This window comes from Hypanus sabinus, chromosome 10 (genome assembly GCF_030144855.1).
Source record: "Hypanus sabinus isolate sHypSab1 chromosome 10, sHypSab1.hap1, whole genome shotgun sequence".
Classification (NCBI taxonomy): Eukaryota; Metazoa; Chordata; class Chondrichthyes; order Myliobatiformes; family Dasyatidae; genus Hypanus; species Hypanus sabinus.
Genome location: NC_082715.1, coordinates 116,389,973 through 116,404,841, shown reverse-complemented (window position 1 = coordinate 116,404,841; position 14,869 = coordinate 116,389,973). Strand labels below are relative to the sequence as shown.

General features: G+C 45.2%; 1 protein-coding gene across 2 annotated transcripts; it reads right to left on the bottom strand.

Moving 5' to 3' along the window:
• Positions 1–1,111: 1,111 nt before the first annotated feature.
• Positions 1,112–11,749, bottom strand: LOC132401018 (uncharacterized). 2 transcript variants are annotated; one of them, XM_059982736.1, is made up of 3 exons: positions 11,414–11,749; positions 9,783–10,077; positions 1,112–1,980 (listed from the first exon to the last, which is right to left on the bottom strand). In XM_059982736.1, exons 2-3 carry the CDS (start codon positions 10,033–10,035, stop codon positions 1,535–1,537), a joined length of 699 nt encoding a protein of 232 aa, XP_059838719.1. In that variant the 5' UTR covers positions 10,036–10,077; positions 11,414–11,749; the 3' UTR covers positions 1,112–1,534. The 2 variants fall into 2 exon arrangements, with proteins under 2 accessions (XP_059838719.1, XP_059838718.1); XM_059982735.1 differs by lacking the exon at positions 11,414–11,749 and having other exon boundaries at positions 9,783–10,662.
• Positions 11,750–14,869: the final 3,120 nt, after the last annotated feature.

Genomic DNA, 14,869 nt, shown 5'->3' with positions numbered 1-14,869 from the left:
ACAGACAGACATACTTTATTGATCCCAAGGGAAAATGGGTTTCATTACAGCCGCACCAACCAAGAGTAGTGAAGAAATTTAGCAATATAAAACCATAAATAATTAAATAATAATAAGTTAATCATGCCAAGTGGAAAAATAAGTCCGGGACCGGCCTATTGGCTCAGGGTGTCTGACACTCCGAGGGAGGAGTTGTAAAGTTTGATGGCCACAGGTAGGAATGACTTCCTATGACGCTCAGTGTTACATCACGGTGGAATGAGTCTCTGGCTGAATGTACTCCAGTGCCTAACCAGTACATTATGGAGTGGATGTGAGTCATTGTCCAAGATGGCATGTCCTAGAGTCCAGTTCCACCCCACAACATCACTGGCCTTATGAATGAGTTTGTTACATCACTGGCCTTCCGAAGGAGTAGGCCGAAAGGCCTGTTTCTGTAATGTGTGACAAGAAGTGTCAGGTTAAAAAGCCCATTGCTCTCCTGAAATGACTCAGCAGCTTATAAAGAAAAAGATCAACCTCATATTCTGTTCAGGCGAAGATAGAATTGGGTACATGCACACTTGCAGGGCTCAACCTGGCGATGAGTGAGTTGCACCCAAGTGAAAGTGAAATTCACCGAGTGCCATCACTACCCTCCCAGGGTGACAGGAATGGTAATTGTGAGCTCTGGAGGAAAGTTTGGTAATAGTGTCCCATTGAAACTGGTGTCATATTTTCTCTGAGAAAGAGATAATCAAAGACTAATTGGGTTTCACAGTGTTATGCAATAATGGGGAATGAAGAAGGAACTTGGAAGTAATAATTTATTCACCTTTAAAGGGCTCATTGTTTAGACAGTAGGTTGTAAGCCCATGCTAGATTGTGAATGCTTCTGGTTGGATGGAATTTGCTGCACACTTCCAGATTGCAAAGATTGGATGGTAAAACACTGGGTTGAACCACACTGGTGGTTAGCCATTCCATTTATAGACAGAGGTTGATATCAACTTCCATCTGTTCTGCACAGGACATTGAACTCTAAGTCAAAGTCAAGTTTATTATCATATGCACAAGTATATGCATGCACAGGTGATATGAAATTACTTGCAATCACATAGCATCATTTAATTCAGATTCAGTTTATTGTCATTTAGAAACCACAAATGCAATGCAGTTAAAAATGAGACAACATTCCTCCAGAATGATATCACAAAAGCACATGACAAAACAGACTACACCAGAAAATCCACATAACGTTTGGCAATCCCCAATCCAGAGACCGGAGAGGCTGCTAAGTATTAATATTGAGCTATCATCTTAGCATGTTCCCCGGAAAGGAGCTCCAAATCCACCAGACAAAACAAGACCAAAAACTAAAGCTACAAGACCTGCACAAAACCACATAGTTACAACAGTGCAAACAATAGCATAATTGATAAAAAAAAAACAGACCATGGGCACAGTAAAAATAGTCCAAAGATGTTAAAAGACGATAAGTACAAAAGAAATCACCACACAGTTTCCATAAGTCCTCAGGGTCCCGATAGACTCGTCATCCCACACCAGCGGCAGAAGGGAATACCCCCTCTATGGACTTCCACGGCACTGCCCGACTCAGCCTCGCAGACGCAGCACACAATGAAAGCGACCTGACCGCAGCGGACTCCGAGTCCATTGAACCTCCGAGCCTCCGACCATCCCCTCCGGCACAGCTTCTCCGAGCACCATCCTCTGCTGAGCGTACTAAAACACCCCCGCCAACGGCCATCAGCAACGCGACCCTGAAGACTGGGGGCCTGTTCTTCCCAGCAGAGACCCGGACCTCACAGCAGCAGCAACGAAGAAGGTCTTCCTGGTGATGTTCCCAATGTTCCTCCGTGCTCCCACGTCTGTTTTTCATCCGATTATGACTGCACACGACACCCCGCTTCACAAATAACGGATAATCAGCTCCGGAGTGGCAGCATTGATGAGAAAAGCATAAATTAAACACAGTTTCTATAAGAGAGAACACAATTAGAAGAAGAAAAAATGTCAGTTTTAGTGCTAAGAGACCAAAGTGGTCCTTGTTTTTAGGGTTTTGCCAGCTGGTTCAAGAACCGAATGGTTGAAGGGAAGCTCCTGCTGTTGAATCTGATGGTGCAGAACTTCATGCTTTTGTACACCCTGCCCAATTTTGGCCTCATCAGCTGTGAAAATATGGCATGACCTGGATAATGGGGAATCTATGGTGATAAATGCTGCCTTGTTGAAGCAATGCCTGCTGTAGGTATTACCAGTGGTGGGGAGGGATGTGCCTATGATGTATTGGACAAAGGGACAACTCCCTACAGCTTCCAACTTTACTGTGTGTTTGAGTTTCTGTATCATGATGCAATTACTCAGAGTAACACCAATAGAACATCTATAGAAGTTTGTTAGTAGTCAGCAGCAAGTCAAACTTCCCTAAGCTTCTCAGAAAGCAAAGACTCTTCAGAGTGGTTAAATGAAACCTGACTAGTCAGCAGATTAACTGCTGTTCCTCGCTCCCATATTACTGGGACAGTCTAAGAGAGGTCAGAGTGCGATGGTGAAGTGGTTTAAAATGTATTTATTTATTTATTTAAATTTTTAAATTTAATTTCAGTTTGTGTTTTTGATGTAAATATTTCGGACAGATGGGGCTCGTCAGCTGTGGTTGGCAGCTCATTCAGGAGAGGGAAATGCTGCCTTGTGGCTAGACTCATTCATGGGGAAGGCTTTGGGAGTAAACCCTGAGGAAAAATCTGGAGCTGGATACCCCAAAGGCAGTCAATCTTATATTGAGTTTAACGCTGACTGGCAACTCCTGGTGCCAGACTGTATTGGTCTCTGCCATTCCTTTGGATTTATCAGCAGTGTGGAGAGGGGGAGCCTGCTACATGGGCAACAGCTTGTTCTCCATATTGTGCTGCCCTGGTTTGCACACTTGCCTGTGTATCACATAGACAGCTGGGACACAACGTCCAAGGTCCACCCTGACTAACGAAAAGCCTCAAAGCATGTAAATACGCTACCAATGTTCCAAGTATCTGAAAATCAGAGGTAATTTGAGAACATTTCAAAAGCTTTTGACAAAATAAGCTGTCAGAAAACACTGAGGAGATCAATGATTTCTAGGATGGCAAATCCTGAGTCAGAGGATTGTATAGACAGGATTCCACAGGCCACAAGGATCGTAGATCTGTGACAGAGCAAAAGTTGAAGATCAATCAAAGATCAATGATCCCAAGGCCTTGTCAGTCAAGAACCAAAGATCAAACCTGTGATTGGTGAGTCCTGAGGTCAAGGCCCAAAGGTCAAACCCACGATCAGTGAGCCCTGGGGTTGATAACCAGGTGTTGGGTAAGTCCGAAAGGCAATGGCAAAGGTCAAAGTCCTGAGGTGGAAGGCCTGAAAGATTGAAGACCATGGTTGTCGAGTCCAGAAGTGAAGGTGGAGTACTTGAATCCGGACCAAAGACTGGAGGTTCAAACCTCTGTATCTGAGTTTGATATGTGAATCTGAGAGTCCAGGGTCAAGGACTGGAGGCCTGGAGGTGGCCTGTCCTGGGACTGATGGCCTGTGTGTGTGAGAGAGAGTGGGAGGGTGGGGAAGGTCTTATTTTGCTGCAGCTATCTTGTTTTGTTCTGTTGTTGGTGGTGCTGTTTGTGTGGTTGTGTGGTGTGTGTTATGCTGCTGTGTTGAACACTGTGGGCACTGGAATTGAGGGCTGTCCCCAGCGCACCCTTGGGTGTGTTGCCTGTTAATACTGGGGCAGCACGATAGTGTAGAGGTTAGCATAATGCCTTACAAAATGTGCTGTAAGATCGGTCTTCTGAGTGCTCCCACATTCTGAGGTCAAGAATAGGTCTTATCCAACCAGGGTAAGTTCATAGGAGATTTTTATTTTCACAGAGTGGTGGGTGCCTGAAATGCCCTGCCATGGGTGATAGTGAAGGCAAATACAAAAGAGGAGCTGAAGAGGTTCTTAAATAGGATGTATGGAGGAGAGAGGGACATGGAGCATTATAGACAGAAAGGGTTAGCTCATTTTATTATCAAAGTATGCATGTAGAATACTGTACAACTCTGAGATTTGTCTTCTCCAGATAGCCATGAAATACAGGGAAAACATGGAGTTATCAACAACCCCCCCCTCCCGGAAGAAATTGAAAAAGAAACAAAACTTGCAAACCCCAAAACCCCCAATCCCTCCCTCACACAGAAACTAACAAATCGCCCACCCAGACACAGGAGCTAGAACATCAAACTCCTAACCCTCAAGCCCCTCCCACACAAAATATCATCAGACACCCCTTGAACCTCTCTCTCACACACAAATCAGATTGCACACACAGAGAAACGCCAACAAGAAGATCAGAATGTCTTGCCAGGCTTTAATTACTAGTTTCATTGGTTCTGCACAACACTGGGGGCTAAAGGGATCCTTGCTGGGCTGTACTATTTTCTGTTCTATCCCCGTTAACCATCTCAAGGTCCAAAGTCTTCAGAAACACAAAAAAAAAATCCTGCAAATGCTGGAAATCCGAACAACACATACAAAATGCTGGAGGAATTCAACAGTGCAGGCAACATCTATAAGGAGAATAAGCAGTCATCAGGATGGAAAAGAAATGGGGAAAAGCCTGAATAATAAGGTGGAGGAAGGGAAGGAGCTCAAGCCTGAAGGTGATAGGTGAAATCAGATGAGGCAAAAGTTGGGTGGAGGGTTAGGGGGATGAAGTGAGAAGCTGGGAGGTGATAGGTGGAGGAATGAAGAAGTAATCTGATAGGAGAGGAGATTGAACATGCGAGAAAGAGAAGAGGAGGGGCATTAGGTGGAGATGATGGGCAGGTGAGGAGGAGAGAAGGGGTAACAGCGAAACCGGAATGGGGAATGGAAAAAAGAGAGAGAGGGAGGGGAAGAAATTACCAAGTTAGAATTCAGGCTGAAGGCTACCCTGACAGAATATGAAATATCACTCCTGCGACCTGAGTGTGGTCTCATAGTGGCAGCAGAGGAGACCGTACTTTAGCCCACTGTTCCGATACTGGAATGGGAATGGGAAGCAGAATTAAAATGGGTGCCCGCTGGGAAATGCCACCTTTCATGGTGGATGGAGCAAAAGTGGTCAGCAAAGCGGCCCCCCAGTCTCCGTCTGATCTCACTCATGTAGAACTGGTTGCAGCGAAAACACTGGAGGGACAGACTCATGGGCGAAGTGTCGCCTCACCTGAATGGTGCTGAGGGAGGACGTACAGAAGCAGGTGTGGTATTTGTCCCACCCGTGGAGAGAAGTTTCATGACAGAGGACAGCGGGGAGTGACGCATAGACAAGGGAGTCACATAGAGAGCAATCCCTGCAGAAATGTGAAGTAGGGGGAAGAAGGAAGGATGAGTTTCATGGTAGGATCCCATTGAAGATGGTTTAAGCTGTGGAGAATGGTGCACTGGATGGGGTGGTAGGTAAGGACAAGGTGAACTCTATCGCTGTAATGGTGGTGGGAAGATAGGGTGAGGGCAGATATTCAGGAGATGGAGATGATGTGGGTCACAACATCATTGAAGGCAGAGGAATGGAATTTGAAGAGCACCTCAGATGTTCTGAAGTGGAAAGCTTAATCCTGAGGATAGATGTAGTGGAGATGAAGGAACTGAGAAAAGGTCTTTATATCTTTGTCCATGGTAAGAACAACTGTGTTTTTGGAACACAAAATGCTGTTTTTATTTATTTCCGGCATCTGCAGATTCACTCGTGTTGTGTTTTTGGAAAGTCGCTGTTCCCAGAAATGGGTGCTATGCCCATTACTCCACTGGTGTTTCGGAAAACAATGAAGGTCCTCTATCTCTGGTGGTGTTCAGGGCTTCTTTCATCATGTCAGTCGTTTCCTCTCGGTTTTCACTACCATCAGCTATGCAAGTCCCGGGTGGAGACTCGGGAATACCATCGCACTCAGGTGTAGAAGGATTCTTCATAGCTCTTTCTGCAACAATTTTGTTTTACCAGTCAGGGTTGTTTGCCCTGAGCTGAACCATCAAACCCAGAGGACTAGTGGACCACTCCACCCTTTGACCTGTATGGCATGGGTGACCCTACCAAGAGCTAAAGCATAATGCCTTGACTCCAGCCAAGGTTCATTGAGGCATGCAAGCCTCCGAGCCACAACAAGGCTTTGGTCCACTTGGAGTGGATATCATGATGATGGTACATAACCTTCTGTGAGATATAATATCTTCCCACAGTAGGAGGAATGCATTGATATAATGACACTTAGAACTTCCCAATGTGTTTTGGAAAGTAATAAAGGGAACAGCGAGATCCCATTCAGAGACAGCATCTAGCTTATCTGAATTTATGTCAGTTGAGTGGTAAATGTTAAACATTTGATGGAGTATCACAGGACAGACTGGTCAGAAAAATAAGTCAGTGTGATCCAAGAGGAAAATGACAAGTTGTCCCATTGGGCTAATCATCAACAACAGACCGGAAGGATATTGAAGACTGATTTCTCTTTTTTACCTTTTACTCTGCAGCAACGTTCCCTCTATTTTTTTTACAGCTGTGCAGACCAACCATTGCTCTGAGCTGGAAATTATTACACTGCCTGAAAACTGCATGGCACTTTACATGTTTTTTTTTTGTAATGTGGATACTATGAATATTTAGAATGAAAACTGAAAAACCACATGCTTTCAATTTTATTTACGAATTGAAGGGTATAATGAAATGCAATACAAAAAAGAAAATCTTTCACATCTCATAAACCTTTGCTAACTTTATTTCAAATCCATTGTCGATTAATTTTGCATCCAAATGAAAGATATGTCTTAATCCTCATCAGATCATCCAAACGTTCCACTTCTACTCTGTTTCTGGATTTACGTTTGACTGGATCCACAGCACTAGAAGCTTCAAATGTTCCAACTCGGTTAACAAGAATTGACAGTTCTTCAATTTTTTTGTTTCTAAGCATATAGCTTAATATATCAGTGAACATCTTAACTGAACCAGTTTTAACATTCTCAGAAATGACAAATTTGAAATGACAGTATTGATATGATATTATTGAGGCAACACTTTCATCGTAGTTCATAATAGTAGCTGAGCAGTTTATCATCTTCTTTATTAAATTCAAAACTGGTTGTGTTTATAATAGCAACAGGGTCAAAAGCTTGTCATTCTCTTAACTCATTATCAGAAAAAATATCATCCAAGTGATTCCACACAAGTCGACAATGAGCTACCACTTCCATTCTGTGTTTATTGTGACAATTTGTAACAGTGTCACAACTTGAAACATTGACAATCCTCCACGACCCGGACCAACACATTGATGTCCTGCGGAGTCCTGAGTACTTCAAGGATACCATCAGGTAGCGCCATCTCAGAGCCACCCATGTTGGAACAACCGTGGACGAGAAGCCAGATGAAGATCAATTTAGCCCTGGCTCCTGAACGGGGCAGACTCACATCTGCCCCTCCCAGGCCATGCCACACAAAACAACAACACTGACAATTTAAATATGTTGAAGCTCTAAAAATCTTTAAAAGTAAAGGTTGTGGTATACTTATATTGAGAAAAGTCGTGGATTATATTTATTAACACATAGTTAATTCCAGGGCATTTCTCGATGATATTAATATTATATAAAAGACAATCCAGCTGCACAGCAACAAAGGCTATGTGTGTGTGAGCATTGTAGTCAACGTTCAGCTGCGCACCCACACAGCTTAGAAGGAAGAGTGTATTGCTGTTGCACTATCTGCAAAATAAACCACAGTGACTCACCTGGGCTACTCTGAAAGCATCTCCCCAAGGCCAAGACCTCTACAGCCAATAAGGACAAGGGGAGCTGGTACACAGGCACACTGCCACCTGCAGGTTCCCTTCCAAGTTCCACACACCCTAACTTGGAATAAGATCGCTGTTCCTTCATCATCACCGAATCAAAGTCCTAGAACTCCCTCCCCAACAGCGCATGAGAGGACCTTCACCAGGAGGACTGTAGAGGCCTGAGGAGGGAGCTCACCCCCCACTTTTTCAAGGGCAATGAGGAAAGCGCTGATCTCATAGTGATATCTTTTTTAGTTGCATCTTCTATACATTACACCAACTGGAAAAGCTTGTAAGAAAATAGGAAATGCTGGAAGCTAATAGACCAGAAACAGCCTCTCCCCTCCCCTGCAGGTTCCTGCAGGATACATTGTTAATGGAGTTGTCCCTAACTATGGCAACCAATCAATCGATCAGCCCACATCAAAGCCAGACCTAAGACTCTCTGGGAAGTAAAGCTTATGGTCTCTGCTGCTACCCGTGACACTCTCTGTGTGTCACGGCCGACAAGTCACTAACCAAGATGTCACTGTCTGAAAGCAATCAATGGCAACTGCAATAGAATGAGCTGATGCAGCCTCTGATTCCAGTCAATGATTGATTCACTGAAATTAGACTGCAGCAGGCGAACTTTTGAGTTTACCATCCCCAACAGAAACACCCCACCCCCCCCCAATCCAGCAGAAACACGTTTAGGGAACCCAGTTCCCAAAGTTTGCAGGGCACACAGTAGCCCAGCTAGTAATTCCAGAGACCTGGGTTCAATCCTCACTCAGGTGCTGTCGGTGTGAAGTTTGAATGTTCTCCCTGTGCTCCCAGAGTCGTCCAGCTTATTCCAAATGTTACATGCATTTAAACACAGCACCTTCAGTCCTGCATTCTTTGCCCTTTTGAATTTTGCCTCTGTGGAACAATTTAACTCTTTGCTCTGTCTGCATTTGTACCCAATCACTGGCTTGTCCTTCCTTACATTCATGTTACACCCATCATCTACTTGTAAACCGACTGACTCATCTTCAGCTCTATCCTGCCATATTAGTTTAAACCAATCCCAACAGCTCTAGTAAATCTGTCTACGAGAATATTGGTCTCCCTCAGATTCAAATGCAACTCATCCCTTTCGAACATGTCCCACCTGCCCCAGAAGAGGTCCCAGTTATCCAGAAATCTGAATTTCTGTTCCAGTTCTTCAGCCACACATTTATCTGCCACCTCATTCTATTTCTATCCTCCCTGTCACTTGGCACAGGAAATAATCCCGAGATTACTACCCTTGAGGTCCTGTTTCTCAGCTTCCTTCCTAACTCCCTATATTCTTCTCTCAGGACTTCCTCTCTCTTTCTTCTTGTGTCATTGATACCAATATGTACCACGAATTCTGTCTACTCACCCTCCCTTTTCAAGAAATTGTGGATGCATCCATAAGCATCTTGGACCCTGGCACCTGGGAGACAAACTACCATCCGTGTTTCTTTTTTGCATCCAGAGAATCACCTGTCTGTCTCCCTGACTATAATGTCCCCTATAACTGCTGCCATCCTCTTCAGTTCCCTACCCTTCTCAGCCATAGGGTGGGACCCAACGCCAGAGGCACGGCCACTGCTGCTTCCATCAGTACTCAAAATGGAGTACTTATTGTAGAGGGGTCGGCCATAGGGGTGCTCTTCACCATCTAACGTTCTCCCTTCCCTCTCCTGACAGTCACCCATTTATCTGTCACCCTAGCCCCGAAATTCCTGTCTGTCACTGCTACACTTTCCCTAACAAGCTGAAGGTCATCAAGCGGCAGCTCCCGTTCCCTAACACAGTCTCTAAGCAGCTGCACCTCGATGCACCTGGTGCAGATGAGGCCGTCGGGGAGGCTGGGAGACTCCTGGAAATCCCACATCTGACATCCAGAACAGGACACTGGCTCTGTATTCTCTCTGGAGTTGAATAAAGAATAAGGAATGAACTTGCCTTACCTCTGCCTGTTTTCACTGAAGCCCTGTTCTCACCGAAGCCTTCCGAATCTACCTCAGACCGCTCCCATGACGACCACACCGCTAGGCAGTGCCTCTCTCTTCCAGAGACTGGCTTCCCGTCGAAAATGTTCATCAAACCTGTGCAGGAATGCTCCTGTTGCATCTGTGCAGTACTCCCATCAACAACTTCGTCAAGAGGCGGTACCTCAATACGGTGACATCCATCCCTAAAGACCGTCACCATCTGGGACATGCCCTCTCCTCCTTGTTACTATCAGAAAGGAGGTATGGGAGCCTGAAGACCCAAAATTCAGTCAATGAGTCAGTTACAGATTTGTTTCCCTTCAGCATCAGATTTCTGCACATTCCATGAACCCTGGAATACCTCCTCCTTATTCCTTTGTTTGCACTGTTTAGTTATTTGTATGATCTATGGTAATGTTATATCTTTGCACTATGTTGCTGCTGCAAAACAGCAAATTTCCTATCATATGTCTGATTCTGATTCATGTCCCTCCAATGTCTCCAACGTGTCTGACTAACTTCCTATAAACACTATGATCATGTGTGCTTCATAGCACATTCCAGGCCCCTATCGCTCTCTGTGTATAAACTTCATCCTGCAAATCTCCATCAAATTGTCTCTCCCTCGCCTTAAACCTGCGTTCATCAGTATTTGACATGGAACAAAGAGCCTGACTCATTTCTCCTCAAAGGGGCAAACACCGAAAAGCTCTTCCACACAAATGTGGTCAGAAGGGAAAATGAAGTCCCTGCATATCAGATGTAGGCTACGTGTGCAGTGAGCACTTGGGAGTTTGACTGTTCAAAGCTCACTGATACTCCAGTAGAATCCAAGGTCCACTCAGAGGGGACGTGACATAAAGAAGACAGAGAATGGAGATGGGGTCATGGGGTCATAAAGGGAGTGGAATCACATGAAACATAACAAATATGAAGAAAATAAAAGTGGAAAAGGGTTATGGAGTTACAGAGAGATAGATGCAGGACTGAAAGAGGCCCCACGGCCTACTAACTCCATGTCAACCATCAACTATCCCATTGCCCTCATTGTATCCTAACCCACTTTACTTTCCTATCCTCTCCCCCCAAATTATACCCCTCACTTATGCACCAGGAGCAATTAACCTACCAACTGCAAGTCTTTGGGATATGGGAGGACACTGGGGAATCGCAGGTGGCCACAGTAAGGACGTGAAAACTCCACGCCAAGCGTGGCCAAGTTCAGGATCAAAGCTGAGACATCAGAGCTGCGAGGCAGTGGCCCTGTCTACTGGCTGCATCACTGCACTCTCCCATTTGAGAGCCAGAATGAAAAGCGGAGGGATTATGAGGGGAGAGGGCAGAACGGAGAGACAAATAGCAAGCGAAAGCAGCCGTCAATGGAGAGCAAGCTGTGCTGTCAAAGTGTCGGTGTCTGTGATGCCTATCAGCCTCTCGGCCACACAGGTGTATGCTTTAATTTGACAGCTGCCTGCATTTGGTGCACCAGATGGGAGATGTCACATACAATCTTATCAATGACTATCAAACATTCGCAGAGCACAGAGCTCAATTTAAAAAGACTTCATAACGTCAGTGATCGGCATCAGGGAGCTACTGTGGCTAACCTCTCAGTGACCTTGGGAACTTCCAGGTTTATTTCAGTCTCTCGTCAGTGGAGAGCGGCCTGGGGGTTCGTTCTTCTTTAAATACTGTAGCCCTTCTCCCTTGGCCGCAGGACGGGCAATTCTTCCTCCCTCTTTACTCCAATGTCCTATCGAGCAATTATGTAGATAAGAGAACATAAAACATTAAAAAGTACAGCACCAGACAGGCCCTTCAGCCCACAGTTGAGCTGAGCCAATTAAGTCAGTAATCACGTGGTCCTCTAAACTAATCTCTTCTGTCTGCACAATGCCCATATCCTTCGATTGTCCTCACATCCATGTGCCTCTCTAAATGTCTCCTAGAAGCCTCTACCACCACCCTAGGCAGTGCATTTCATGCATCCACCACTCTGTGTAAAAATTTGCCCTTCAACTCTCCTTTGAAATTACCCCCTCGTCTTAAATGCATGTCCTCTGGTATGAGATGTTTCAACCCTGGGAAAAATGTATTGTCTGTCTACTCTGTCTATGGCTCCCCTAATCTTATAAAACCTGTATCAGATCTCCTCTCAGCCCCCACCACTCTAGAGACAACACCCAAGTTTGTTTTCTCCCTCGCTGTAGCTGGCCTCTAACCCTGGATCCTCTTCTGTCATATTACCTCACAACTGAGACCATTAGAAAGAAGGCACTCTGATTCACAGAGTAATCCCGTTTCTATAAGCCATCCTCCCCATACTCTCATCAGCTCCCCTCCCACAAACTAGGGGCAATCTACATTGAACAATTAGCCTATGGCCCACACGTATCTGGGATGTGGGAGGAGGCCTTTGCGATCACAAGGAGAATGAGCTAATTCCACCGGGATCGAACCTGGGTCATTAGTGTGCAAGGAGGTGGGTAGGAAATAGAGCAAATAATTAAAGTCCAAGTTAAGTTGAGTTGGTTATCATATGCACAAATCCATGTACAGTATGTACAGATGCAATGAAAAACGGACTTGCAGCTGTATCACAGGCCAATAGCATTATATACACAACAGTCGCCATAACAAACAACAAGAAAAAACACAAATAGAATAAAAAAGAGCAATGTCCATTGTAGTGCAAAGTGGTCATGATGTTGGTGTTCTGAGGTTAGTGATGACAGGTAAGCAGGTTGCTTCAAGAACCTGCGAGACGATGACATGGCGCACTTGATGTTCAAAGTACATTTTTTCTCAATGTATGTATACTGTATGCAACCTTGAGATTTGTCTTTTTGCAGACAGCTGCAAAACAAAGGGACACAATAGAACCCATTAAACATTCTCACACAACAAGGACAGTCAGCACCCAATATGCAGAACAAATCGTGCAAGCAGTAAGAAAGTAAACAAATGACACACAGAGCATGAACCACAGAGTCCCCGAAAGTGAAATCACAGCCACGGGGCCAGTTCAGCACTGAGACAAGTGTGGTGAACTACATATACCTGTCTGGACATGCCCCCCCACCCCCCGCTGACTGCTCCTGTGGCTCCTCCCACAGACCCCTGTATAAAGGCGATTAGAGGCACTGCTCCTCCCTCAGTCTCCAGGATGTTGTGTGGTGGGCTCTTGCTGCTGACAGTGCTTTCTTCCAGCCAATAAAAGCCTATCTGTCGCCTCACGTCTCCAAAAGTTATTGATGGTGCATCAGCAAGTAAACCTTACGGAACAGTGAGTTGAGCGCCAGTTCAAGTTGCGCAAGTAATGGAAACAGAAAGTAAACAGAAAAACGTGGAATGTGAACTGCGGAGTCCGGAAAGTGAGTCCACGTGTGCAGAGCCTGTTCAGTGCTGAGCTTGTCCAGGAGCCCGGTGGCTGCACGGGCAGCAACTGCTCCCAAACCTGGCGGCATGGGACCCAAGTCTCCTGCCCTGCTCCTCCCACTTGACGGTAGTAATGAGAGGCGGGGAGACTGGTCAAGCACCGGTAGACGGCGCCGAGCACCTGTTCATTTTCTGCTCTCATCCTCAACGATTTTAATCATCATGGAGTAAAGGGGCCAACCCCGGGTTCATCTTCCGCCATCTTACACAACACACTTGCCCGGCGATGTCCGCCCCGGCCGTACCTGCACTCTCGTGAGTCTAGTTCACCAAATCCCTCAGATCGGAGAACATTTGGTCAGTTGAAAAGTTCATCTTTAAAAGGGAAATTACAGCCTGCAGACTGCAGCGATCACATTTCAGAAGAAGTATATCTACTAGAATATCTGGAAGTTTTGTGCACTGCCTACAAGACATCACCATTAGTCATTAGTCGCTACCTGAAGAAAGATGGTGCCTTCTCAAGACAATGCCTCCTGTAGATAGTACCGATGGTGGGGCCAGAAGTGTCTGTGAGGGAAAAGGGCAGAGTCCACTACTTTCTGCAGATTTTTTATGTTTCTGCACAATCAAGTTGCCATTCCAGGTCATGATACAGTCCCTCAGAATATTTTTGGCAGTATGTCTGTAAAAGGTTGTAAGACTGGTGACAAGCTGAATCTCCATGAAAGTAAGTTGTTACTGGGCACCACTCAACCTGGTGTCCTATCACCACCTGTGGTTCATCAGAAAACACTGGTGTCCTCCGTGGATGTGATATGGCACTGGAATCGTAGTCAAGTGTGTGTAAGGAGTAGAGCAGGAGATTAAGATGCACCTGTATGATGGTCATCCAGGAGCAGATATAGTTACCAATCCTCATTGACGTGGTCAGCCAATGAGGAAACTCGGGGTCCAGATACAGAGGGGGGGCAGAAACATGATATTGAGTTTGATTGGGATGATGGTGTTGAATACCAAACTATAGTCAACAAACTGCTGCCTGACCTGAGTTCCTGTCATCTAAGTGGTCTACAGCAGAGTTTAAGAACCAGAGAAATTGCATCTGTTCTTTCTCTTTTATGACAGTAGGCAAACTGGAGCTGATCCAGATCAACTCTGAGGCAGGGGTTAAGTTTTACCAAAACCAACCCCTTAAAGCAATTCATCGTGATTGGCGTGGAAGGTGGGTAGAGGTGGCATATTTGGGAGCTGCTGTTGGAACTGCCTGAGTGAGTAACTGGGTGTGTTTGCAGATGTAACACTGTGCCCCAGGGAATGAATATCTAGGGCACTGGAAGAGATCCCAATCAAGTGGGCCCAGATTGTTCAAAACGGTCAATTAATGCAAAACAAAAATTTAAAACCGTAGATGTTGGAAATCCGCGATGAAAATAATATAGGGGTTAACTTATTGCACCAGTATCTTACGGAGTGGTATTATAAAGCAGGAACAAGTGATTGAATCGCACCATGGTTGCTGAAGAAATTAAATTCAAGAAATTAAAGGAAAAGATAATTTAACATAAGCAACAAAACTATTGGATTATCATTAAAAACCCATCTAGCTCACTAATTTCTTCCTGTGGAAGGAAGCGGTCTTTGTTGATATGTGACTCCAGACCCAGCGTCGTGGATGACTCAGA